At 40.6% G+C, this 22,955-nt stretch overlaps 1 protein-coding gene and 1 long non-coding RNA gene across 3 annotated transcripts in view; one reads left to right on the top strand and one right to left on the bottom strand.

The window, feature by feature from the left end:
* The first annotated feature begins 5,038 nt into the window (after window positions 1-5,038).
* tram2 (translocation associated membrane protein 2) overlaps window positions 5,039-22,955 on the top strand; it is a 40,083-nt gene continuing 22,166 nt past the window's right edge. Inside the window, exons 1-5 of one of the 2 annotated variants that reach the window (XM_008114450.2) lie at window positions 5,137-5,270; window positions 10,538-10,669; window positions 15,882-15,945; window positions 20,301-20,410; window positions 21,847-21,963. In XM_008114450.2, the coding sequence (XP_008112657.1) occupies window positions 10,667-10,669; window positions 15,882-15,945; window positions 20,301-20,410; window positions 21,847-21,963 (294 nt within the window). In that variant the 5' untranslated portion in view covers window positions 5,137-5,270; window positions 10,538-10,666. Of the gene's footprint in view, window positions 5,271-10,537; window positions 10,670-15,881; window positions 15,946-20,300; window positions 20,411-21,846; window positions 21,964-22,955 lie in introns of both variants that reach the window. The other variant, XM_003215200.4, reaches the window with a different exon arrangement.
* Window positions 14,222-20,303, bottom strand: LOC134293056 (uncharacterized). The gene is made up of 2 exons (XR_010000112.1): window positions 19,378-20,303; window positions 14,222-15,482 (listed from the first exon to the last, which is right to left on the bottom strand). It is a non-coding gene; the product is annotated as an uncharacterized LOC134293056 (long non-coding RNA).

The following is a 22,955-nucleotide window of genomic DNA, read 5'->3' as shown; positions in this document are numbered from 1 at the left end:
CGCCCACTTGGTCTCCTAGCAACCCACTCAGACCAGGGGACAGGCACACTTGGGCCTCACTTAGGCCTCTTCCCCACTCCCTATAAAATACAGATTATCAGATTTGAACTGGATTATATGGCAGTGTAGACTCAAGGACCTTCCACACAGCTATATAGCCCATTTAGAATCTTATATTATCTGCTTTGAACTGGATTATCTTGACTCCACACTGCCATATAATCCACTTCAGTGTACATTTTATACAGCTATGTAGAAGGGGCCTCATATAATCCAGTTCTTAGCAGATAATATAAGATTATAAATATACAGTACAGTCTCACTTATCCAACATAAACAGGCCGGCAGAACATTGGATAAGTGAATATGTTGGATAATAAGAAGGGATTCAGGAAAAGCCGATTAAACATCAAATTAGGTAATCATTATACAAATTAAGGACCAAAACATCATGTTATACAACAAATTTGACAGAAAAAGTAGTTCCATGCGCAGTAATGCCATGTAGTAATTACTGTATTTACAAACTTACCACCAGAATATCACAATGAATTTAAAACACTGACTACAAAAACACTGACTACTAAAAGGCAGACTGCATTGGATAATCCAGAACATTGGATAAGCAAATGTTGGATAAGTGAGATTCTACTGTAATATGAAATAATTACTGTGGTAGAATAATACACAACAATATAATCTCTAAAACCAGGACAGTAAATAAAGAGCTCGGAGCACTCTGGTGGAGAGCGACTAATTAAGAAATAAAGTGAAGTGAAGCAACACTCTGAAACCAGGGAAATTGGGAATTCCACGAAGGAAACAATCAGGGCCAGCTAACACCTCCCAAAAAAGGATTCTTCCAGAAAGGAAGCTGAGAACAGAGTGAAGCAGTGTGTATTACCAAAGTCATTATTATTACTATTATTATTATTATTATTATTATTATTATTATTATTATTATTATTATTATTATTGTGTTGCTGTCAACCATGAAAATGAATACAATCTGACTCCAAGTATTCAAAAACACTAAAATCAGAATATGTAAAAATTACTGTGGTATAATAAAACACAACAATACAATCTCTAAAATCAGAACACTAAATAAAGAACAACACTCTGAAAACAGGGAAATTCCACACAGGAAACAATCAGGGCCAGCTAACACCTCCCAACAAAGTATTCCCATCACCAAAGTCTGGCAAATCCTCTGTTTTCTGAGGGCCACAGACAATCGAAGCATATAAAATACCGCAAAGAACACCACTCTGAAAACAAGGGAATTCCAGACAGGAAACAATCAGGGCCAGCTAACACCTCCCAACAAAAAAATTCACTCAGGGAGGAAGCAGCCAGGCTTTAAAGCTGCAAGGCCATTACATGCTAATCATTTTGCCTAATTGCAGCATTCATACTTGCCTCCAACAGACAAAAAAACCAATCAGAAATATTGTATATTCACAATCTTTAGAAAATAATATCTCCTGATGGCGCAGCGTGTTAAAGCGCTGAGCTGCTGAACTTCTGGACCGAAAGGCTGTAGGTTTGAATTGGGGGAGCGGAGAGAGCCCCCATTCTTTGCCTCAGCTTCTGCCAACCCTAAAGTTTGAAAACATGCAAATGAGAGTAGATGAATAGGTACTGCTCCGGTGGGAAGGTAACGGCGCTCCATGCAGTCATGCCACATGACCTTGGAGGAGTCTATGGACAATGCCAGCTCTTCAGCTTAGAAATGGAGATGAGCAGCAACCCCCAGAGTCAGACACGACTGGACTTAATGTCAGGGGAAAACCTTTACCCTTTACCTTAACTACCACCAATTCCTCAATACTTTATTTCCCATACCACCATACTTAGCCACAGCAACGCGTGGCCAGGCACAGCTAGTAGGTTATAAGTATTGAATTATTTGTAACTAACTATAAACAATACTGTGTCCATACTCCAGGAAATAATGCCCAACTGCTCAGTGGAGGGAGGGATATTAGAGGCAAAGATGAAGTACTTTGGCCACATCATGAGAAGACAGGAAAGCTTGGAGAAAATCATGATGCTGGGGAAAATGGAAAGAAAAAGGAAGAGGGGCCGACCAAGAGCAAGATGGATGGACGGTATCCTTGAAGTGACTGGCTTGTCCTTGAAGGAGATGGGGGTGGCCACAGCAGACAGGGAGCTCTGGCGTGGGCTGGTCCATGAGGTCATGAAGAGTCGGAAGCAACCGGACGAATAAACAACAACAAATAAACAATAAGAAAGTAATAAGGATCAGATAGCTATTTGACTTAGTAAGGACAGAAGAAAGATGAGATAACTTGGCTGTTTCATAAGAATATGGGACAAAAATGGAATGAAAGTAGAGCAGGTACTGTTAAGCTTAACAGGAGCCTTCATAGCATGTTGCTCTTAAAGATGAGGACAAAAAATATGGGAAGTTCTAGGAATGGCATTTCCTAAATGCATTAATTTCTTCATTTCAGGCTTTTTGGTAAGTTCTCACCATATTCAACTTTTTCCCAGGGAATACTGGTTTGTAAAGATGCCTTGGTCAGATTAGTTAATGCTGAAACATCCTCTGTTTTGGAAAGGTGAAAAAAATGATACCTGTCAGGTTGAATTCAGTTGTCATTCCTAATTCGGATCACTTAAAACTTGCTGGTGTGGTAGCTGCGACTGACCCTGTGGCTACAGGAAGGAGATAAGATTTGGATGTATTTCATGTAAAAATCCCACCAATTCATGAGGATTAGTGCAACCCCAGAATGCACCAGACACAAATTGTGGAGCTTGTTTCCAAAAGGTACCAAATTTTGCAAGAACTGAAAAACATGTGCTGAGGATGTGCACTCTTTTGCTATAAAATGCCATTTTCCAAACCCTATATCAGAGTGATTTCGTGCATTTTGATTGTTTTGATCTGTACATAATATTAGTCATATAACTGCACAGACTCATGTAAAGGCTCATTCCTATGCACGTGGGAGTAGACACCATTAAACTGAATGGGACTTACTTTTAGATATGCTATGCCCCAAACTTACCTCAAACTGGGCATGTTTAGCCTACAGAAGGTTAAGAGTAGACATGGTCGGCATGTTTAAATATGGATGTCATAAGGAAGAGGAGCATGCTGTTTTCTGCTGCCCTGGAGACTAGAACTCAGTCCCGTTCCACACAGCTGTATAAAATCCACATTGAACTAGATTATCTGGTAATGTAGACTCATATATTCCAGTTCAAAGCTGATATTGTGGATTATCTGTCTTGATATTCTGGGTTATATGGCTGTGTGGGTGGGTCTTGGGAGAGCTGTTCACCAGAGGAACTCCCTGCTTTGGAGTGTGGTGAAAGCTCCTTCCTTGGAAGCCTTTAAACAAAGGCTGGATGGCCATATGTTGGGGGTGCTTTGTTTGTGCTTGAACTACATAGCCACATGGCCTCGTTCAACTATATTATACTACGTAACATGATTTTTGTTCCTGGGTCATAAATGTCCTTTCCTAATTGGTTCTATCATAAAAACATGGAAAACACTGATTAAACTGCAAAAACCTTGTTTTTGTGGGACATTCTGCACTGGAAGCCCCCGGTGGCACAGTGGATTAAACTGCTAGGCTGCTGAATTTGCTGATCGAAAGGTCGGCGGTTTGAATCTGGGGAGCAGAGTGAGCTCCTGCTGTTAGCTCCAGCTTCTGCCAACCTAGCAGTTCAAAAACATGCAAACGTGAGTAGATCAATAGGTACTGCTCCAGCAGGATGGTAATGCCGCTCCATGCAGTCATGCTGGCCACATGACCTTGGACCTACAGACAATAATGGCTCTTTGGCTTAAAAATGGAGATGAGCACCAACCCTCAGAGTGAGACACAACTAGACTTAATGTCAGAGGGAAACCTTTACCTGCAGCAAATTTTGCTTTAGTTTTTCAATGAATATCTCACAGAGCCTCAACCGATTTAATTTAGGCCCCTTCCACACAGTGTATAAAATACACATTGAATGGGAATATATGGCAGTGTGGACAGATAATCCAGTTGAAAGCAGGTATTGTTGACTATCTGCTTTGATCTGTGTTACATAATAATATATAATAGTAATAATAAACTTTATTTATATACAGCCCTGTCTCCTTGAGGGACTTTCCAATACAACAAGAAACATACAAGTTAAAACCAAACAGCAATTAAAAAATAATACCACATAAACATAGCTGTGTGGGAGGGCCCAAGGTTTGGGACAGCCACAAAAAAACGATGTTTCTGGAGTATAACAACTACTTTCAAAGTCAGCACTGCACAATTGAGGCAGAAATAAAATTTTCAAACCAGGAACAGATTTTTCGGCCCCAGATTTTGTTACATAGTGTTATTCTATGATGAAGAGGGCCCTTCCGTACAGTCATATAACCCAGAATATCAAGGCTGAAAATCCACAATACCTGCTTTGAACTGAGTTATCTGAGTCCACACTGCCATATATCTCAGGGCAAAGCAGATGTGGGATTTTAATCAGCTGTGTAGGAGGGGCCTCTGACACCTCAGTTCAAAGCAGATATTGTGGATTATCTGCTTTGATAGTCTGGGTTATATATGGCTGTGTGGAAGGGCCCAAGGACTCTACACCCACCCACTCCTTAGACACAGGCTGCAAAAGAGCTGGGTTCGAAGGCAGCGCTTTAGGGTCCTTCCACATAGCCCTATAACCCAGAATATCAAGGCAGAAAATACAATGTCTGCTTTGAACTGGGCCGTCTGTGTCCACATTGCTATACATCCCAGTTCAAAGCAGATATTGTGGGGCTTTCTGCCTTCATATTCTGGGATATAGGGCTGTGTGGAAGGGCCTCCTCTTAGCAGAGAAAGGGCTCCAGGCTCAAGACTTGGTACCGGGAGGGAGGGAGGGGGAGAAGAAGGGAGGGCTGCTCCTGCCACGCGGCACTGCCGGGCTGTCTCCTGGGCCCGGTCTGGCAGGCGAGGGGTTAAGCGCCAGTAGGCGGGGCTTTAGGCCACACGGTCAGCCAATCAGGCGCCCGCCGCCGCGCCTGCGCAGAGTGGCCCAGGCTTGAGGCGCGGTCTAAGCCGCTGGAAAAGTTGCCCCAGGGGCATCTGGGGAGAAGTTGGCGGCGCCTAGCCGCTGTCTGCCGGCCGGCCATGGCGTTCCGGAGGCGGGCCAAGAGCCACCCTCTCTTCAGCCAGGAGTTCCTCATCCACAACCACGCCGACATCGGCTTCTGCCTGGTGCTCTGCGTCCTGGTCTCGCTCATGTTCGAGGTGAGCAGCTCCCCCCTCCCCTTGACTCCTCGTCTCTCCTCCCGCCTTTGGGGTCACAGGACTGAGGGCCGAAGTGCTGTGGGCCCCTCAGACAAGGCCAAGGCCTCCCACTGAGGGCCACAGCCTTCCAGATGTGGCCGTCGCGCAGGCATGGGCCAACTTGGGCCCTCCAGGTGTTTTGGGCTTCAGCTTCCACCATTCCGAACAACCTGAGGCCCTTTCCTTTTCCCCCTCATCTTAAGCGGCTGAGGAGGAAAAGGAAAGGGCCTCAGGCTGTTCGGAATGGTGGAAGTTGAAGCCCAAAACACCTGGAGGGCCCAAGTTGGCCCATGCCTGCTGTCGCACAACTCTCATCAGCACCAGTCATGATGTCTGGTGATGAGGAAAACGGGAATAGAATCGTAGAGTTGGAATAGAATAGCTTTATTTGTCATGTACAGTAGAGTCTCACTTATCCAACATAAACGGGCCAGCAGAACGTTGGATAAGCGAATATGTTGGATAATAAGGAGGGATCAAGGAAAAGCCTATTAAACATCAAATTAGGTGATGATTTTACAAATTAAGTACCAAAACATCATGTTATACAACAAATTTGACAGAAAAAGTAGGCCAATACATGGTAATGCTATGTAGTAATTACTGTGTTTACCAATTTAGTACCAAAATATCATGATGTATTGAAAACATTGTCTACAAAAATGCGTTGGATAATCCAGAACATTGGATAAGCTAGTGTTGGATAAGTGAGGCTCTACTGTAATTACATGCCTTCCCCTGCACATACTACAAAACAAAACCCCCATCCTTCCACACCCCCACCACAGAGCCCCCAATCCCATGTCATTGCGAAACCACAGAGTCCAACATAATCACCGCTCTAGGATAAAAACTTCAGTCTGTTTGTCCTTGTCTTTGTCACCCTGTACCGTCTGCCAGATGGCAATAATTTTTTTAAAAGATATGCCGAATGAGGTGTATTCCCAAGAATGCTCAGACCTTTCTTAAGGCAGCAGGAATTATAAGGTTGGGTTGCTGTGAGTTTTCCAGGCTACATGGCCATGTTCCAGAAGCATTCTATCTTGACGTTTCGCCCACAGCTATTGCAGGCATCCTCAGAGGTTGTGAGGTACCGTATATTGGGAACTATGCAAGGGAGGTTTATATATCCGTGGAAGGTCCAGGGTGGGAGAAAGAACTCCTGTCTGTTGAAGGCAATGTGTGAATGCTGCAATTAATCACTTTGATAAACGTTGAAAAGCCTTGCAGCTTCAAGGCCTGGCTGATTCCTGCCTGGGGGAATCCTTTGTTAGGAGAGAATACTTCTGAAACATGGCCATACAGTCCGAAAAACTCACAGCAACCCAGTGATTCTAACCATTGAAGCCTTAGACAACACATAGAATAGCTTTATTTGTCATTGTGCTATTTCACGATGAAATTGTATGCCTTCCCCTGCAGATACTACATAACAACACACCCATCCCTCCACACCCCCACTCCACCACACAGCCCCCAATGCCACTATAGAGTTCAACATAACCAAAGCACTAGGATTAAAGCTTTAGTCTGTCCTTGTCACCCTGTATCGTCTGCCAGATGGCAATAATTACAAATAAAATGCCGGGTGAGATGGATCCCCAAGAATGCTCTGGGCTTTCTGAAGGCAGCAGGAATTATAAAGTTCTTCCAAAGAGAGAAGAGGGCAGCCAATGATTCTCTGTGCAGAAGTGGTGACCCTTTGGAGTGCATTTCTGTCTGCCACTGTGCAGCTACCAAGTCATGCACAGATGCAGTAGGTTAAGACACTATATAATAATAATGAGCTTTATTTATATCCTGCCCCCTCTCCCCGAAGGGACTCGGGGTGGCTTACAACAAAACAAACAAAATATTTTTTTCTCGTGTCAGTATATATATAAATGCCTTTTAAAATCAGCCAATTCCTATGATCAGGCTATCTTAGCACAGCAGTAGAAAATCACCAGCATGGACTACATGGGCATCCAGTTCAACTCCCTGCCAGGCAGGAGAAGCATAATTAAAGCACCCCCGACAGATTGCTATCCAACCTCTGTTTAAAAGCTTCCAAGGATGGAGCTTCCATCAGACTTGAAGGCAGAGAGCCCACAGTGAAGAAGTTCTTTCTAATGTTCAGCTGGAATCGCCTTTCCTGTCATTTGAACCCATTGTTTCAAGTTCTAGTTTTCAGGGCAACTGAAAACAATCCTACTCCCTCTTCTTTATGACAGCTGTTCACATATTTAAACATGGCTATCATGTCTCCTTTCAACCTTCCCTTCTGCAGGCTAAACATCCCCAGCTCTTTAAGTCGCTCTTCATAGGGATTCATGGTCTCCAACCCTTTGATCATTTTAGTCACCCTTCTCAGGACACGTTCCAGCTTGTCATGATAAATTGTGATGCCCAAAATTGGACAGTATTCTAGATGAGGTCTGACCAAAGCATACTAGAGAGGCACCATGATTTCCCTCCATATAAACACTAAATTCCTTTTGAGGTAGCCCAAAATCCCATTGGTTTTTTTAGCTGCTGCATCACATTGTTGGCTGATGTTCAACTTGTTAGCTGCTAAGGCTCCAAGATTTTTTTTCACATTTGTTGAGCCAAGTGTCACCCATCCTGTATCTGTGCATTTCATTTTTTTCTGCCTAAGTGTAGTAGCCTACATTTCTCCTTGTTGAAATTCATTTTTTTAGTTTGGACCCATCTCTCTAATCTATTGAGATAATTTTGAATTCTGATCTTGTCTTCTAGGGTATTAGCTGTCCCTTTTAATTTGGTGCCATCTGTAAACTTGATAAGCATTCCCTCTAAACCTTCATCTAAGTCAATGGTTCTCAACCTGTGGGTCCCCAGAAGTTTTGGCCTTCAACTCCCCAGAATCCTAATAGCTGATAAACTGGCTGGGATTTCTGGGAGTTGTAGTCCAAAACACATGGGGGCCCACAGATTGAGAACCACTGATCTAAGTCATTAATAAAGACGTTGAACAATACTGGGTCTAGGACAGAACCCTGCTGTACACCATTACTCACTTCTTTTCAGGATGCAGAGGAACCATTGGTAAGCACTCTTTGGATTTGGTTGTTTAATCAATTACAGATACACCTAATAGTAGCATTGGCTACTAGCCTGCATTTGGTTTTTTTTGTTTTGTTTTGTTGTTGCAAGAATATCATGGGGGACTTTGTTAAAGGCCTTACTGAGTTGTTGCCCAGCATCTGGAGGACCAACTAAGATGACATGGAGGGCCAGATTTGGCCTACAGGCCTTGGTTTTGATACATGTGCTTTAAGACCTTCCCTAGACTTCCCAGTGGTTCTGTCAGGTAGTGGGGTGTTCAGGTGTGGGATTTCATTCATTGTAATTCCTTGTAATACTTATTTGTGCTACCGCAAGCAGCAATGCCTTAACTATCCCAGGGCTTTGACCCTTGCTTGTTGCTGCTAGGGTTTATTGCTATTCCTGAGCTAAACATGACCATTTTTCTCTTTGAGGTATGGCTAAGCTATGATTGATTTCCTGACAACTTTGCCATTCCCGCTGGAAATTCAGCACCTTCCCCCATATACTACTTTCTCTTCCCAATATTCTGCACCCCTAGTCTTGCACATAAAGTGGCATTGTGACCCTGAAAAGAAGAGTTCGGTCTGGTGACAGGATTGTGCAGATATTTACACCACACATTATTTCTAATCTTTTATTTATTTAGTTTTTTGAAAAACAATAATTCTAAAGTAATACTGTACCACATTAATACCCTATCTCTGCAAAGGGTGGTGAGGAAGATCAACATGTAATTTGAAATGTAATGAGGAAATGCAGGTAAGTAGTGATGCTCACATTCCATTTGAAATGTCATCAGTGGAACACCCTAAAATATGTCACAGGGGCCATGTAAAATGTATCTTTGGCTGTATCAGAACTTCAGTAACAGGAAAAAAACCCCACAACAACAAAATCCATACTTCTATGTATATAAAAGGTTGGGGCTATGAGTGGAATTTCAAGAGAAAAACAATGATACAATAATAACTTCATGTAGATATATAAAAACTTTGATCAATACAGCTATTCCCCACCCTTCGTCAAATTCCAAGGCTTTTGGTTGATCTGTGTAGTATAGATCTGCTGGTACTGATTGTTCTATTGTGCTGCCCAGAGAAAGGGGGAACGAATGCCTGGCTGCTGATGGTTTGTTGCCTGGTCACTTGCAGAGGCAAAGCAAGTGGCCAAGCTAAAGGAATTGCTTCTACTCACTCTTGTTGATTTTATTTCCTCTGTTGGTTGTGAAACTCATAAACCTGGACCTAATTCTTCCTAAAATGCTGCTGAGGGAGAGAGTAAGTAAGTGGAGAGTCTTATAGGCACTGCTCCTTGCTGCTGTCCACATGAATAAAGTAATACAGATGGCTGTGAAGTGAAGCAGCAGTGGCTTCTGTGTTTTAGGAAGGTGCACCTGTTAAAACGGGGTTCAACAGGCCAGGGCCTTAAAATAAATGAAAGCAGCATCTGCCCGTTACTACTCCCAACTGGTTGTTTTCTTGATCTGCCAGCTCATCCCTTTGCTACTTTCTTGTGCAAAAAGATTTTTGCAGGGAAAAGATGTTACCTTCGCTTGCTGTGCTGTTCCTTCTCTGTGGCACAGCAGGTACAAGTCGTAAGTGCCACATTTTCCAAAGGAAAAAAAAAGAGGTGAGGAGGATGGAATTCCATGAATTGCCCTTCCTTCCATGTTTACTTCACAGCCACAGAAGCTGCCCATTTTAGGATGCATCCCATGTTCACCTTTGTACAATTGTGCTATTCTGTTCTGTCCTAACAGTGCTCTGCAGTTAGACAAAGTTTCCTCTTCTATTAATACTATTACTATCTGTTTTCCTTTTCACTTGATTCTGAAGTCTTTTCCAAGATACTCAAGGACCAAAGTAGAAACAGAATATTTTAAACTGGGAGCAAAGAGCTGTTGTTCTTTTGCTTTGTTTTAAAGTGTAAAAGCTTTCCATGGAGACATTAGTTTTCATCTATGTCCACTGTTTGGTGTTTCTATGGAATGTTAATTCTGAATTCCTTTTCAATATTCTCCTGGTTCATGTATGAACTTCTGGGGTTTATTAATCTATATTCTGTATCATTGTAAGGATATTGTCCATACTTAAACAAGAGGCTCTGTTGGCTTTATAAATTATTTTGTTTGTGTGGTCTTCCATGTTTGCTGCATTTCTTATTTTGTCATAAAACAGAGTAGCCCTATTGAAGTTGCCACACTGATGCAGCTGTCTTCAGTCACTGGGTCATGAAGTTTTGTCATCTATGACTGGCATCCTGTTGATTACTTACAACTAGAGTAGATCCATTCAATCAATTGTTGAATGGTAAGTTAACAAACAGGTAACTCCCATTGATTTAAGGGGTGTATGCTGATTAACAACCTCTGTATGTGTCATTGCTTTTAAAACGACGCCCCAGAAGCTTTTTAGGGGCTTCTCTGAATGGTGAAATAAAGCATACCTTCCATGTAAGGTTGCATGCATAGGTTCCTTATGTAGCAGTGATCACTTACAATCGGAAGGGTTCCTAAGCAGGCTTTAAAAAAAAATTACTTTCTTTTTGAATAAAAACATCTCAATGCACTTTCTAGTATAACAGGAGTTTAATTAAAGTATACCATAACCATAAAATAACAAAAAAACCCAAACAAACCAAACAATAAATCTTAAAGCTCAGCATTATAGATCTGAAACCAAATATAGTAGACCTGAAACCTAGTTAAAACAGCATCAAACTATACAGTAATAAAATACTTTCCTCCCTTTTCCCTTTATATTGTTATCTTTGTTGTGAGGCTTTGGTACTTGGTAGAATTCTGGCTTTCTTGCTTTACTCTGTTATTTTACCCTTTTCTCAGTTTCTTCAACCACATTTCTCTATAACAGATGCCTGGGATCCAACGTCACATTTCCTTTGGGTTTCTTTTCCTCTGGTGTCTCATCTCCTTCCTGGTGGACGTTTTTGAACATTTTACTACTAACTTGATATGAGAATGTTCTCTATAAGATACTGTGCAGACTTGCCTTTTTGTGGCATGCAGCAGAAGGCTTCCTTTCTGATCTTTATACAGTCCCAAACTGCAGCCATATAGTAATATTTTGTGTAGTTGTGAATGGAGACTTTCCCTCCCCCTTGTGGTTCCGTTCAAGTTCTTTTTCTGTGTAACTGTATGCTTTTTGCCTCAGCAGTCCTGGCACTTTGCATAGAAATGCCAGGAATGCTGAGCTCTTCCTTCCATCTTTCTAGCGCCCTCCCCCCTCTCCTGTCTCCTCTTTATTCCCTTCTGCCTTTCTAGGCAGAGTAACATTTCTTGCGAACTTGATCCATCGTATATTCCTGACATGAATTCTAGGGTAGCCCTGCCAATAGCAATGGTGTGTGTGTATGTGTGTGTACACCCATGTCTAACTCTGTTGACTGATTGAGGCATTCAGCATTAAAAAGGCACCTTCTCTTTTCCAGCTCAGTGCCACGTTTCAAAGCAAACTGGTGTGGGGAGGAGAGCAACGCTGAGAGTTTTGAACTAGCAAATTAAAGAAAAGGAAATTTTAACTGCTTTGCCTAGCACATTTCTAGCCTTCCTGCTTTCCATTCATTTGGATGAACATGTACACAGAAACTTTAATGGTCTGAGGGAGAGAGGTTGAAAGGAGCTGATTTAATTAGTCAAAAATCCAGCTGGCAGGGATTTGAATTTCAAAACCACATGCAAATATTGGCTCCAAGTTTTGTAGCTACTGTACATTTTTAGAAATGAAATATTTCAAAACTTGGTAATCTGTGAATGCTGTGAATCTCATTAACCTGGAAGGGAAATTTAACTTAACCTTTAGGTGAAATATTCAGGGACAAACAATGTGATAGAAATTATTTGGAGCTGACCTCTGTTTGTATAAAGTGAGAAATGATAGTTTTAACTTTGAGATGATCTCAGTTTAATATGGTTGACCAGTGAAGAGGGTTACATTGAAGTGAAATACTTTTGGCGTTCCTCCATACATTTTTTGTTATTTGGTATAAAGATTGTGCTATTTGGTCATTTTTTTATTTAGAGCATGAGAAAGGAGCTAGACTTTGATGACAGATTTTCTTCCATGAGAAAATAAATATCAGTCAAAAGGTTTATTGTAGGAACAAACCCATATTCATAAGATTAATTTAAACAGCTATTAAAACATATTTACTTAACAAAAAGTGGATTTTCATGAAAATCCAATTGAGAGTTGAAAGTTTTATGGTATGTCCTATTCTGCATGAAATAGCTCTTCCCCATTAGCCTGATGGATCTAAGAAAATTATAAACTTTGGACAATATCCTAAGGCTTTGGACCATGCCCACAACTTTAGGGTGTTATTTGGTCCAACATTACAGATAGTTGCACAAATATATGCCATAATATCCTTTTGGGCTGCTGCCTTATAGGGATGGGACCTAGACATACTGTATTGTGGTAGTGGAGCAAACCTAGATGTAGTGCAGAAAGATTCCTATTCACTTGGCTGTTGATTTCTGGAGTCCTTTCCTGCTTGCTTCAGTTCTGCAGTTTACACACGGAGCCACTGGGTGGGATTGTCTAGACTAGAGCATCCGTTTGGAATTGGATCAGGGGGACAAACTGAAGCTTAATCCAGAAAGGACGGAGATGCTTACGAACGTTTGAAGGGTGGATCTGGGCATAAAGGTATGTCCTCTGGCTTGAAAGCAGTACATGTGATTTTGTGCTTTTGGTAGACTATAAGTTAAACATGAGTGTGAAGCAGCAGGAAAAAAGCCAATGCAATTCTGGGTTGCAACAGTAGGAGTATAGTGTTCTAGATCATGGGAAGTAATACTACTACTCTATTCTTATCCAGTCAGACCAGATGTGGAATCCTATGTCCAATTCAGAGACTCACAGTTCAAGAAGGTCTCTGGGGAGAGAGCAGGAGGCACTAGATTCAACCTTCTTCAATCTTAAATAGCACGGGATCAGGTTGTTTTAAATGCCAGCTTCCTGGTTTGCAATAACCATGCCAAAACTTCTCACCTTGGCACCACTTTCCTGTAGTGTTGGGTTTGCATGCTCCAATCAAGTAATAGGAATGTTGGCAGGAGGATTGCTGTTGGTAGGCTCCTCCAAGCCAAAGTACCATGCAGCTACTGGACTGTAGCAACTGTATGTTGGTATGTATCATAGACATAGAGATGGATGGCCATCTGTATGTCCACAAAGTACCCCCAACAGATGAATGGCTATCTGTTGGGGGTACTCACATTCTGCTTTTCCTGCATGGCACGGGGTTGGACTTGATGGCCATGTGATCTTTTCCAACTATGTGATTCTGTGAAATGGACAGATGATCTCTCAGTCATGATGTCAGTAGCACTTTACACAAGTAAGTAAAACTTTATTTCTATCCCGCCCTATCTTCCCATGGGTACTCAGGGCAGCTCACAGCATAAAAGGCAAACATCCAATGCCATAAAAAACACAACAGTAAATAATAAAATAAAATAACTCTAAAAGCAGTCAGCTATAAGGTATTCCTAAATGCATGTTACCTTGAAAACTCCAAAATGAGACATTCCAGAATGGAACAAGGGATAGTGCTAGAGATTGAGACTCCTGCATCGAAAGGCACATAACTTGTTGCTGGGGAAGAGCAGAAGACAAATATGATCACTGCTGTGATTAATGATACACTTGGCTTTAAGCGAAAGACGTTCAGCTGCTGATGTGCTCAGCGGTGAAAAAAAGTCTAACACTGCACAGTGAATGCAACTGGAACATGGAATGTGGAAAGCATAAATCAGAGAAATGTGAAACTCATGAAATATGAAATGGAACATATAGACGTAGCCATACTTGGTGTGAGTGAGCAAAAATGACAAGGAATTGAACATATTATCACACTGTGCTTTATTCTGGAAATTACTTTGGTACATTATAAGTGAGAAGAGATGTTGCAAAACTAGAAGAGGGTAACAGTTTGATCAGTTAAGACTTCTTGGAAAACCTTTCAATCTAACAGGAGGTGCTTGTACAATACAATGCTTCTTAGGGCTCATGTAAGGATTTGAGAATGAAGATGTCAATGTATATTGTTTTGCAGTCATTGCATAAAAGGCAAGATAGAAATTTATCAAATGGATTCTTCCAAGATCTGAAATGCCCAGAATGGAACATAGCGCCCTGGATGAGGTCTGATCAGTGGAGAATGTAGTGAGACTCTTACCTCCCCTCACATAAAACCATGCTTCTCTTAATGCAGGCTAAAATAGCATTCATCTACCTGCTGCAGTATCATGCTGCTGACTCAAAATGAACTTATGATCAATGGTAATCCCAAGATCTTTTTGACATGTACTGCTACTATTCTCCATCTTGTCAGTATACCATTGGTTTTTGTGGCCTAAATATAGAAAATTGCATTTGTCTCTTTTCATGCCCATGAAATACTTCAGTGTATTTCAGAGATGCCAGTCTATATTGTGCAGGGATAAGCTGGATTTATTAGTGTTCACTGCATTAAGATCTGCATGAATGATGTGTAGTAGTATTTTTAATATTTTTATGAAAATGCAGTACAACTAAAAGTAGATAAAGATCTAAATACTATATAAAACATAGAAAGTAAAAATATTGAAAAAGAAAAAAGAGTAATAAAAATAATTGAAAAATAAAAGTATATCCCAATCTTTTCACATCTATTAGAACTAAATCTTAATTAAGCCTTCTCCATCCTGTTTAACATTAGACAAAATAAAAACATCAAATTTTAAACCAAAAATACCATTCTTTCTATAATTTATCCATTTTGTTGGTATATTTAGAAGAAATAACTTACCATACTAAATAACAGTAGGGGGAGCAACAGATTGCATTAAACTATCTTTTTGGTTTCCACAACAAATGCTGGGTTAAAGAAAGCCCTCTTAGATATTACCTTAGATCTTTCCTTTATGAAATTAAATTGCTGACCAGAGCTTGTCTCCAGCTAGTGAAGTCTCGGCTGTTGCTTCTTTCCTCCTGCGGGGATGAAAGCATAAACTCTTCATCTTTTCCCTAGAAGCCATGATGCACATTTGTATGAATTAACGTTGAGGAAATGGTTCAGTACTTCAATCCCTAGCATTTCCAGTTAAACTGAAATCACCTGAAAGCAAAGGAAAAACAACTATTTGTCCTTTAAGAGATTTTTTTCTTCTAAAGGTTGAAATGAAATGAAATCTATAAACTAAAAAAATGTAATTGTTTGAATTTATGGTGATTATATTTCTGAAATAGTTAAAAAGAAAAATAACAAACTTCCTGATTTTGGGGACACATTTTTGGTGGTGCTCTCTTTTTTAAAGATTTTCAGGGTTTCATATCAAGGATGTTCAAATGGTTGACTTAGCAGTTTGAGTTATTGTTGCTGCGTGACTTTTAAGTCCTTTCTGATCCAATGACCACCTAGTTTTCTTGACACCATACTGGCAAAATGTTGGCTGCAAAAATGTTTCCTTTTTGGTATTAAGGGATTCAAACTAACATGGAATATTTATCTTTACAGGCCACAGCCAAGACTGCCTTCTTGTTTATCTTACCTCAGTATAATGTTAGTGTGCCTACAACAGGTAAGAGTGCCTAAGCATATTTTTATTTTGTTGCCAGTTCCAGGTGGTTTATTTGAACAAACCATTGTTTTTATTTGTGTAAGCATTTGAAACAAAACCATCTGTTTTCATTTGTATATAAGGACCTACATTTTGTCCCCCCCCCCCCCCCATACCAACCTAAGTCTGGGATTACCTCATATTATATATCTGTGCAGTTGAGTTGCTTTTCTATCAAATCATTCATTTTTATGCAACAGACACAGTTACAGGAAGACCCTGAGGTGATAGTTGCATATAAGGAAACGAGGTTGGACTACTTATAATACAACTGCTTATACAAGAGAATTCCTCTACATGATGGCTTTGAGCTCAAAGCTTTCTACTTGTGCAAGCCCTTGTTAAGTATGGCTTCCTGAGCCAAGCAAAACAGCCACACACTAAGGCTATACTACTACTTCAGGTTGCAAGTAGAGGCTTGCTGAACTATAGAAAAAGTTCCTTTCACAGAGAAGAATGGATGTCAGGGAGCACACCTCTACTGAACTGCTATCTTCCACCTGACTCTTTTTTAAAATCTGTGTGTGTGTGTGTGTGTGTGTGTGTGTGTATATATATATATATATATGTGTGTGTGTGTGTGTGTGTGTGTGTGTGTGTTTAGTCTGGAATGGTACACGCAAGACACATGGTGAGAACTCAATCTGAAAAGATGAGCTAGTGTGAAGAAATGCCTGCTGACTTCATTTTGGAAAAATAAGAGAGAAAGGTTTGCTATTCATTGCCTGATTCAGATTTTCTCAATTTATATTTTCCTGCGAAGAGAGGAGGAATCATCTAAAGTGGGAATTGAGCTTGTAGTTTTCCATAGGCAGAAATATGGAAGCTTTTGAGTGTGGTACTAGGAAGCAGCCCTCATCACAAGGCCATTAGTTGTTCCTGTCTTTTCTCCATTTCTATGCATTTTTTCATTGCTCCATGTTCTCATCACCATTTTCTGTAGGCTTTCCCCCTCTTCTGCTTTTTTTTTTCATCTTCCTCCTTAAAAACCCTTTACATTCATGAATTACTCAATCCATTCCTATTTTCTCTTCTTGAGTACTCTAGTTTTCCTCTTTCACTGACCTTCCTCCTCCCTCTCCCTCTATTTGGATGGCCACATGGAAAAGGAGAGTGAGTGCTATAAGCTGGTGAAGGAGTCCCTGGCCACATCAGGGAAATAAAAGACTTTATAAGAGCCCCTACCCAAATGCTGGTGAGTATCAGGGTCGGTTATTGTGCAATGCAAGACAAAGTGAGCCAGTAACATTTATGAGTGACGACCATCCATAAGGGTCAAAGGCAGACCAACAGACAACAGTAGAGGTAAAAGGACTATTTAATTCAAGCATGTTAGGGCTATGGAATCCCCTTACAGATTCCATAGCCTAGCTCATGTAGTTGCTGTTTTATGAGACTGTGGCATATTTCTCCTCTACTTCTAATACAACCAACAATGGGAGCAGATGAGTGCTGCTGGAAATGCTGGCACAACTGGGTGTGATTGGGGAGGGGGGGCTGGAGACTGGGTAGTTAGCTCAACCAATTTCCTGTCTCAAACTTCACCACCAGCAAGCCAGAAAACTGTTTGAGCATGCCCAGCAAGCTATTGAAAGGGAACCTCGTCCAACTTATCAGGAACATCCCTCCAGAACAAAAGAAAAAAGTTTCAGTACGCTTCTAAAGGTTTTGCTGTAATGCCAAGCATGGGCTTTTGTCATAGTGGGGAGATGCCAGGTATGGCTGAAGAGTTGGAATGTAGATTAACAGAGGACCAGATATCATCCCCCCCCCGAGTAAATGCCATCTCCTATTCATTGAATCAAAATACCACCAAGGTATTCTCAATTCCAAAATGAATTGGTTCACTTGGACCAGTCTCCACCACTTATTTTCTAATTAATAGTGAGTTGCTACAGGAGCTGAAGATTGACGTATTTGCAACACCCATCAACCACAAAGTTCTCATGGTCTATCAAGATACTGGACAGAGGAAGTGGAGGGGCTAGATACCCTGCCCTTAATTTGGTCAGAGGGCTACTATATATATATTCCCACGAATAGCTCTTTTAACTAGAGTTCTAAGAAAGGCAAGAACTGAAAATACCAAACTGATTCTTGTGGCCTGCGTTCCACTTCCATCAAGACACAAACAACTGTTACAGGACAAAGTATTCTACCCAGACCCAACTGGCTTCAGCTTCATGTATTGCTATTAGGAAGTATGTCCTGCAGAGGCGCAAATACTCTGATAAGATTGCAGAAACCATTTTGGCATTGAGAACAGAATGTATGGGTACACTTTTTGAGTATTCAGACATTAGTGAAAACATAAGAAGCGGAACTTCCCTAAAGTTTCCATTCCTTGCTCCTATAGTTTGTCTAAGAGGGAGTAGAGAGAGGATTGCGAGCCAGTACAATCAAAATATAGGCTGCTGCTATCACATTCATCTTCTTTCCTCAGAAGGGTCTTTGAATTTCATCTCAACCACACCATTTTGTCAAGGAGCTAACATTTACAGCTCTCACAACAACCCACAGATTGTCTTCTTGGGATTTCCATACTGTTTCGAAGGCACGCAGAAGAATCACTGTGTCACTGTTTGTGCCTGTCATAAAGATATCACTAAAGTACCTCACTTGGAAGTCTCTTCTGTTAACAGCAGTCCCCTCAGCACACTGGGTTTCTGAACTGGGAGAGCCACTAGGGGGGGAGCTAATGCATTGTAAGGCCCAACTTAATTCTTCTGAGGTAGAATCCTATCTTCATTCTGAAAGTGAAGTCCCCATTCCCTAAAGATATCGGCAGTCCTACTGCATTCCTTTTGCCTTCCAAAAACTTGGGGAGGATTTGGCACATGCTCCATATCATTAAAGTGTACTTGAAGTGTACTTGAGTGATCTGCACCGGATGGACTTCCTCGTCATCTCTTACAGTCAGCGTTCACTAGAAAAGAAGGTTTTCACATTTAAAGTAGGTGGATCATGGAATTAGCAACTCCTGCCACCAAAAAAAAATTGAGTGCAACAACTTTGGCTGTTTTTGGAACCAAGTCATCACTAGTTGAGATCTTTGGTGATTTGGAAATCTCCCTCTGTCTTTGTAAGACACTACAAATGTGATGTGATTACCTTAGCCAAGAGGGCTTTGGAAGGTGGGTTCTCCAGCACAATACAAATCAGTAATTCTAATTGAGCTGCAGCCTTCTCACACAGCCAGGTACTTTGGTGTTTTGCACATTTAAGGATTTTCAGCTCCCCTACACAAGGAAACAGACTGTCTTATTTGTGAGATAGTGTTTTCCTGTGAAAGGGTCTTCCTCCCTTTTCACAGGCCTGGAATTTGAGCAGGTTTTGTACATAATTTTCATGGGGATAGAAATGAGGGTAGCTATCCTTTTGCCCATTTCTTACCTATTGGTTCTGTCTGTTTTTTCTTCTGTCTGCATTCCTTCAGTCTTTTGTTCCCTTTTGTTACAGAAATGTATTATGATAGCTCCCTACTCTAAAAAATAAAGAGAGAGATAATAAATTTGTATCATGAGGCTCATTCTTATCTATGAGAGAGGCTCACAATTTTATTCTATACCGAATCAATGAGCTGTCACATGGGATTGCTCTTCCTACTGGTCACTCTCAAAGGGTTCTGTTGTTCCTGCCTATATGAAAGTGGGGACTACCCCACATTTAGGATGTCCAGTCACTTTTCACAGGAAAGGATAGTCTCACAGGTAAGATGCATTTCTACAAAGCAGAAATTAAGGATTATTATGGAAGTTCTTTCATGACATTGACTTCCACACACTGATATTCCTTCTCATTCTTGCTAAATTGTAAAACCAGCTGAACCTTCCAAAAATAGCTGTAGATACCATAAGATAAGGACCTCATCAGCACAATGGTAATGTCAGTACTGTTTCTTAACTGTATATCATAGCTATGCCCACTGCTCCCTTGATTTCCAGGCAGTATGACTATTTGGACCTGAACTGTATCACTTCTAGCTCTGACCTGGGCTGTCCAATTATGGAACATATGCAGTTTTGGATGTGCTTCCTTGGGTATTCACATTTGTATTTTGGAACTAGAGTGTTGAAATACCACATGAATGAATGGTGCAGTATCAGTTTCTGCGTGATACTCTTCTTCTATTTATTTATTTTTTTTGCTTATTCCCCAAACCACAACTATTTGTAAAGAAAAATGTGAGCTTGTCAATTTTATTTTACTTTATTTTTGCTTTCTGCATCAGTCATAACATGCTTTTAAGTATCAACAGCCTGAGGCTTCTGAACTTAAATGTTGATATTAATTTCATTTCAATTCATTTTCTTTAGATGGTGAACTTGTTCTTTATCACTATGGGCTAAAGGATTTGGTCACAATACTCTTCTACATCTTCATAGCAATAATTTTGCACGCTGTGGTGCAGGAATATGTCTTGGATGTAAGTTTTGCTTTCAAAATAAGTTACTACACTCCTACGTTTTTTTCTTGTCATAGGGGACTATTGAGAATGTGGTATTGGTTTTTCACATTGTCCCTATAAAGCCAGAATTGTTTCATATTGTAGTTGAATGAACTTGCAGGAAACCAGCAGTCTTTGTTTCACATTAGGTTTTAATTAAAGCATGGGCCTGAATTCGTTGACTTCTGAGCTAGTGGCTGCTTCAATAATATTTGCTTTTTCTTTAATTCTTACTTCTGTTTTCTCTTGTCTGTGGCATAACTTAAGTTTCTCATTTCTTCTGCTTACTCTCATAATCAATTTTCCTTAAAAAAGATACTCTCCCTTTTGGGAGGAATAATTTGATGCTGTTAGTTTCTCTAGGAATATTTAACACTTTTTCCTTCCCATCCCAGGGCAGGTGTCAAAGGCAACGTTGCATGGGTGAAAATAAGTGAAGACTCCTGTGTGGGAGATGTGTGCATTCTTTATTGTTTAGTATTTTCCAATTGTTTCCAGTGGAAATAACAGAGCAACTGTGGTTGGAACCACTCCCACAATGGAGGCTATATGATCACCTGTTGTGAGTGCTTTGATTGTGTGCTTTTGCATGGCAGGGGATTAGATTGGTTGACCCTTGTGGTCTTTACCAAGACTATGATTCAATGAAGGCTTAAGGTGATTCCAGATGACTAAGAAAATCTCATTAAGTTGCAAGACTTTCCAGTTCTTTTTTGTCCCTGCATCTTCCTTGAAATGTTTTTTTTTCTTTCCACCTACCTCTTCTTCCCATTGATAATGTGCCGATATAGTCTCATGCAGTATTTCTGGAACAAATTTTCACACATTTCCACTGAGCCATTTTTGTTATAATACAGGAATTATAAGCGAAGTGCTAAAGTGCTTTAATGATAATGTACTAATTAAGCATTAGGATCATTTTGTTTTAATACTAACATTGCTCTTTCCCTTGTTTAGTCTCTGTTGAATCTGTGTCCTGAAAACAATAGCTGTTTTTACTTGGTATAGTCCAGAAAAGTTTTGAGACACATGCAAATACAATTCATTTTGGAAAGCGTCAGGTTAATAAGTTTTCAGAGAAAGGCTTCAGAATGAGGTACACATCATGTAAATCACCTGAATAAAATTGTTTTGTACAGGAACAAAACCTGGGATTTTCAGAGAGTTTTCTCTATCAAGAGGTGCCCATAGACTGACTACCTTTCTGGTGTATTTGTGTTCTTTCTTTCTTTACATCAGGAAATGGGAAAAGAGAGAGCAGACAAGATAATGGCTGTCGGGTAGTAAGATGTCAAAAATGCAAATGCTATTATGATGGCATATAGACCAAAGTACTGTATACTTTTATGAAAGTAGATGGGATGTAATTTTTTCTTATCTCTATTTTTTTTCTCATTTCCTTCTTTCCTCTCTAGAAAATCAACCGGAGGCTCCATCTCTCTAAGATCAAGCACAGCAAGTTCAATGAGTCTGGACAGCTGATAGCATTCCATCTTGCCTCTGTAGCATGGTGCTTATATGTGGTAATAACGGTAGGTTATTTAATTTCTTTTAAAATGTGGGTAATTAATTTTGATGGTAAAAAAGGGTGGCCAGTTTTCCTATGTTGTTTTCCCCCTATCTGGAGATGTGTCAGTGGGGAGAGGTAGGTTGTTATTATTATTCTTTGACTGCCAGTCTACTTCTGAAAAAAGCCTCTTCCAGCCCTGTAACAATGGAAGAGGGAGGGGGAAACAGCAGTACTGCTTCCCATTCCCCAGGAAAAGAACATGCAGCAAATGGGGGGAGTGCCACCTTTCAAGCTCTGGTGGAGGCACATGCATCCCCTGGACATTTAGAAGCCATTTTATCCTGATATGACCCTTCATCACTTTGAAATGTTAATCTCAAAAAGAATAATTGTTCATAAGTATATGTATGTATATACACATGCACTGAGGTAAAAACAAGCTCAGTGTGTCAACTGATATTTGTAAACTGTGGTGATGTCGCTTGTATTTTAATAGATTTTGCACCACTGGTTTCATCCAGTGTCAAACTATTGCGAGTTATAGATAACTATTAGCTAATAGGAAAAGGCCAAAAGTTCACAAGCTAAAAATGAGTCTACAGTGGTAGCAAAAAACATTCAATGGCATTCTAGGCTGCTTCAACCCACGTACAGTTGGACCTCAACACTTGTGGGTTTAGCTTTCACAGACTGATTATTTGTAGATGACTTACCACTGTTGCCTCCACTGCTGCTGCTCTACAACACTTAAGAAAAGGATACAGCCAGCCTCCAATATTTGTCCAGTGAGTTTGACTGAGTGCGGCTCAGACGGCTTTTTTGTTTGGCTGAGAAGGGCCCAGGAGGCTTCTTGGGGTTTTCTTGGCCAAGGAAGATCTCTCCATCCTTCAATGGGAGAGAAACCCAATCAGCTTAGTATGCGTCTCGTGCTTCACTCAGTTAAAGAAGGGCCCTCTGTCCTACTACAGTAGAGAAGGGTGCAACCAACTTCCTCTTTTCGGCAGAGGATGGATT

This window comes from Anolis carolinensis, chromosome 1 (genome assembly GCF_035594765.1).
Source record: "Anolis carolinensis isolate JA03-04 chromosome 1, rAnoCar3.1.pri, whole genome shotgun sequence".
Taxonomy (NCBI): domain Eukaryota; kingdom Metazoa; phylum Chordata; class Lepidosauria; order Squamata; family Dactyloidae; genus Anolis; species Anolis carolinensis.
This window is presented reverse-complemented; position numbering and strand designations above follow the sequence as displayed.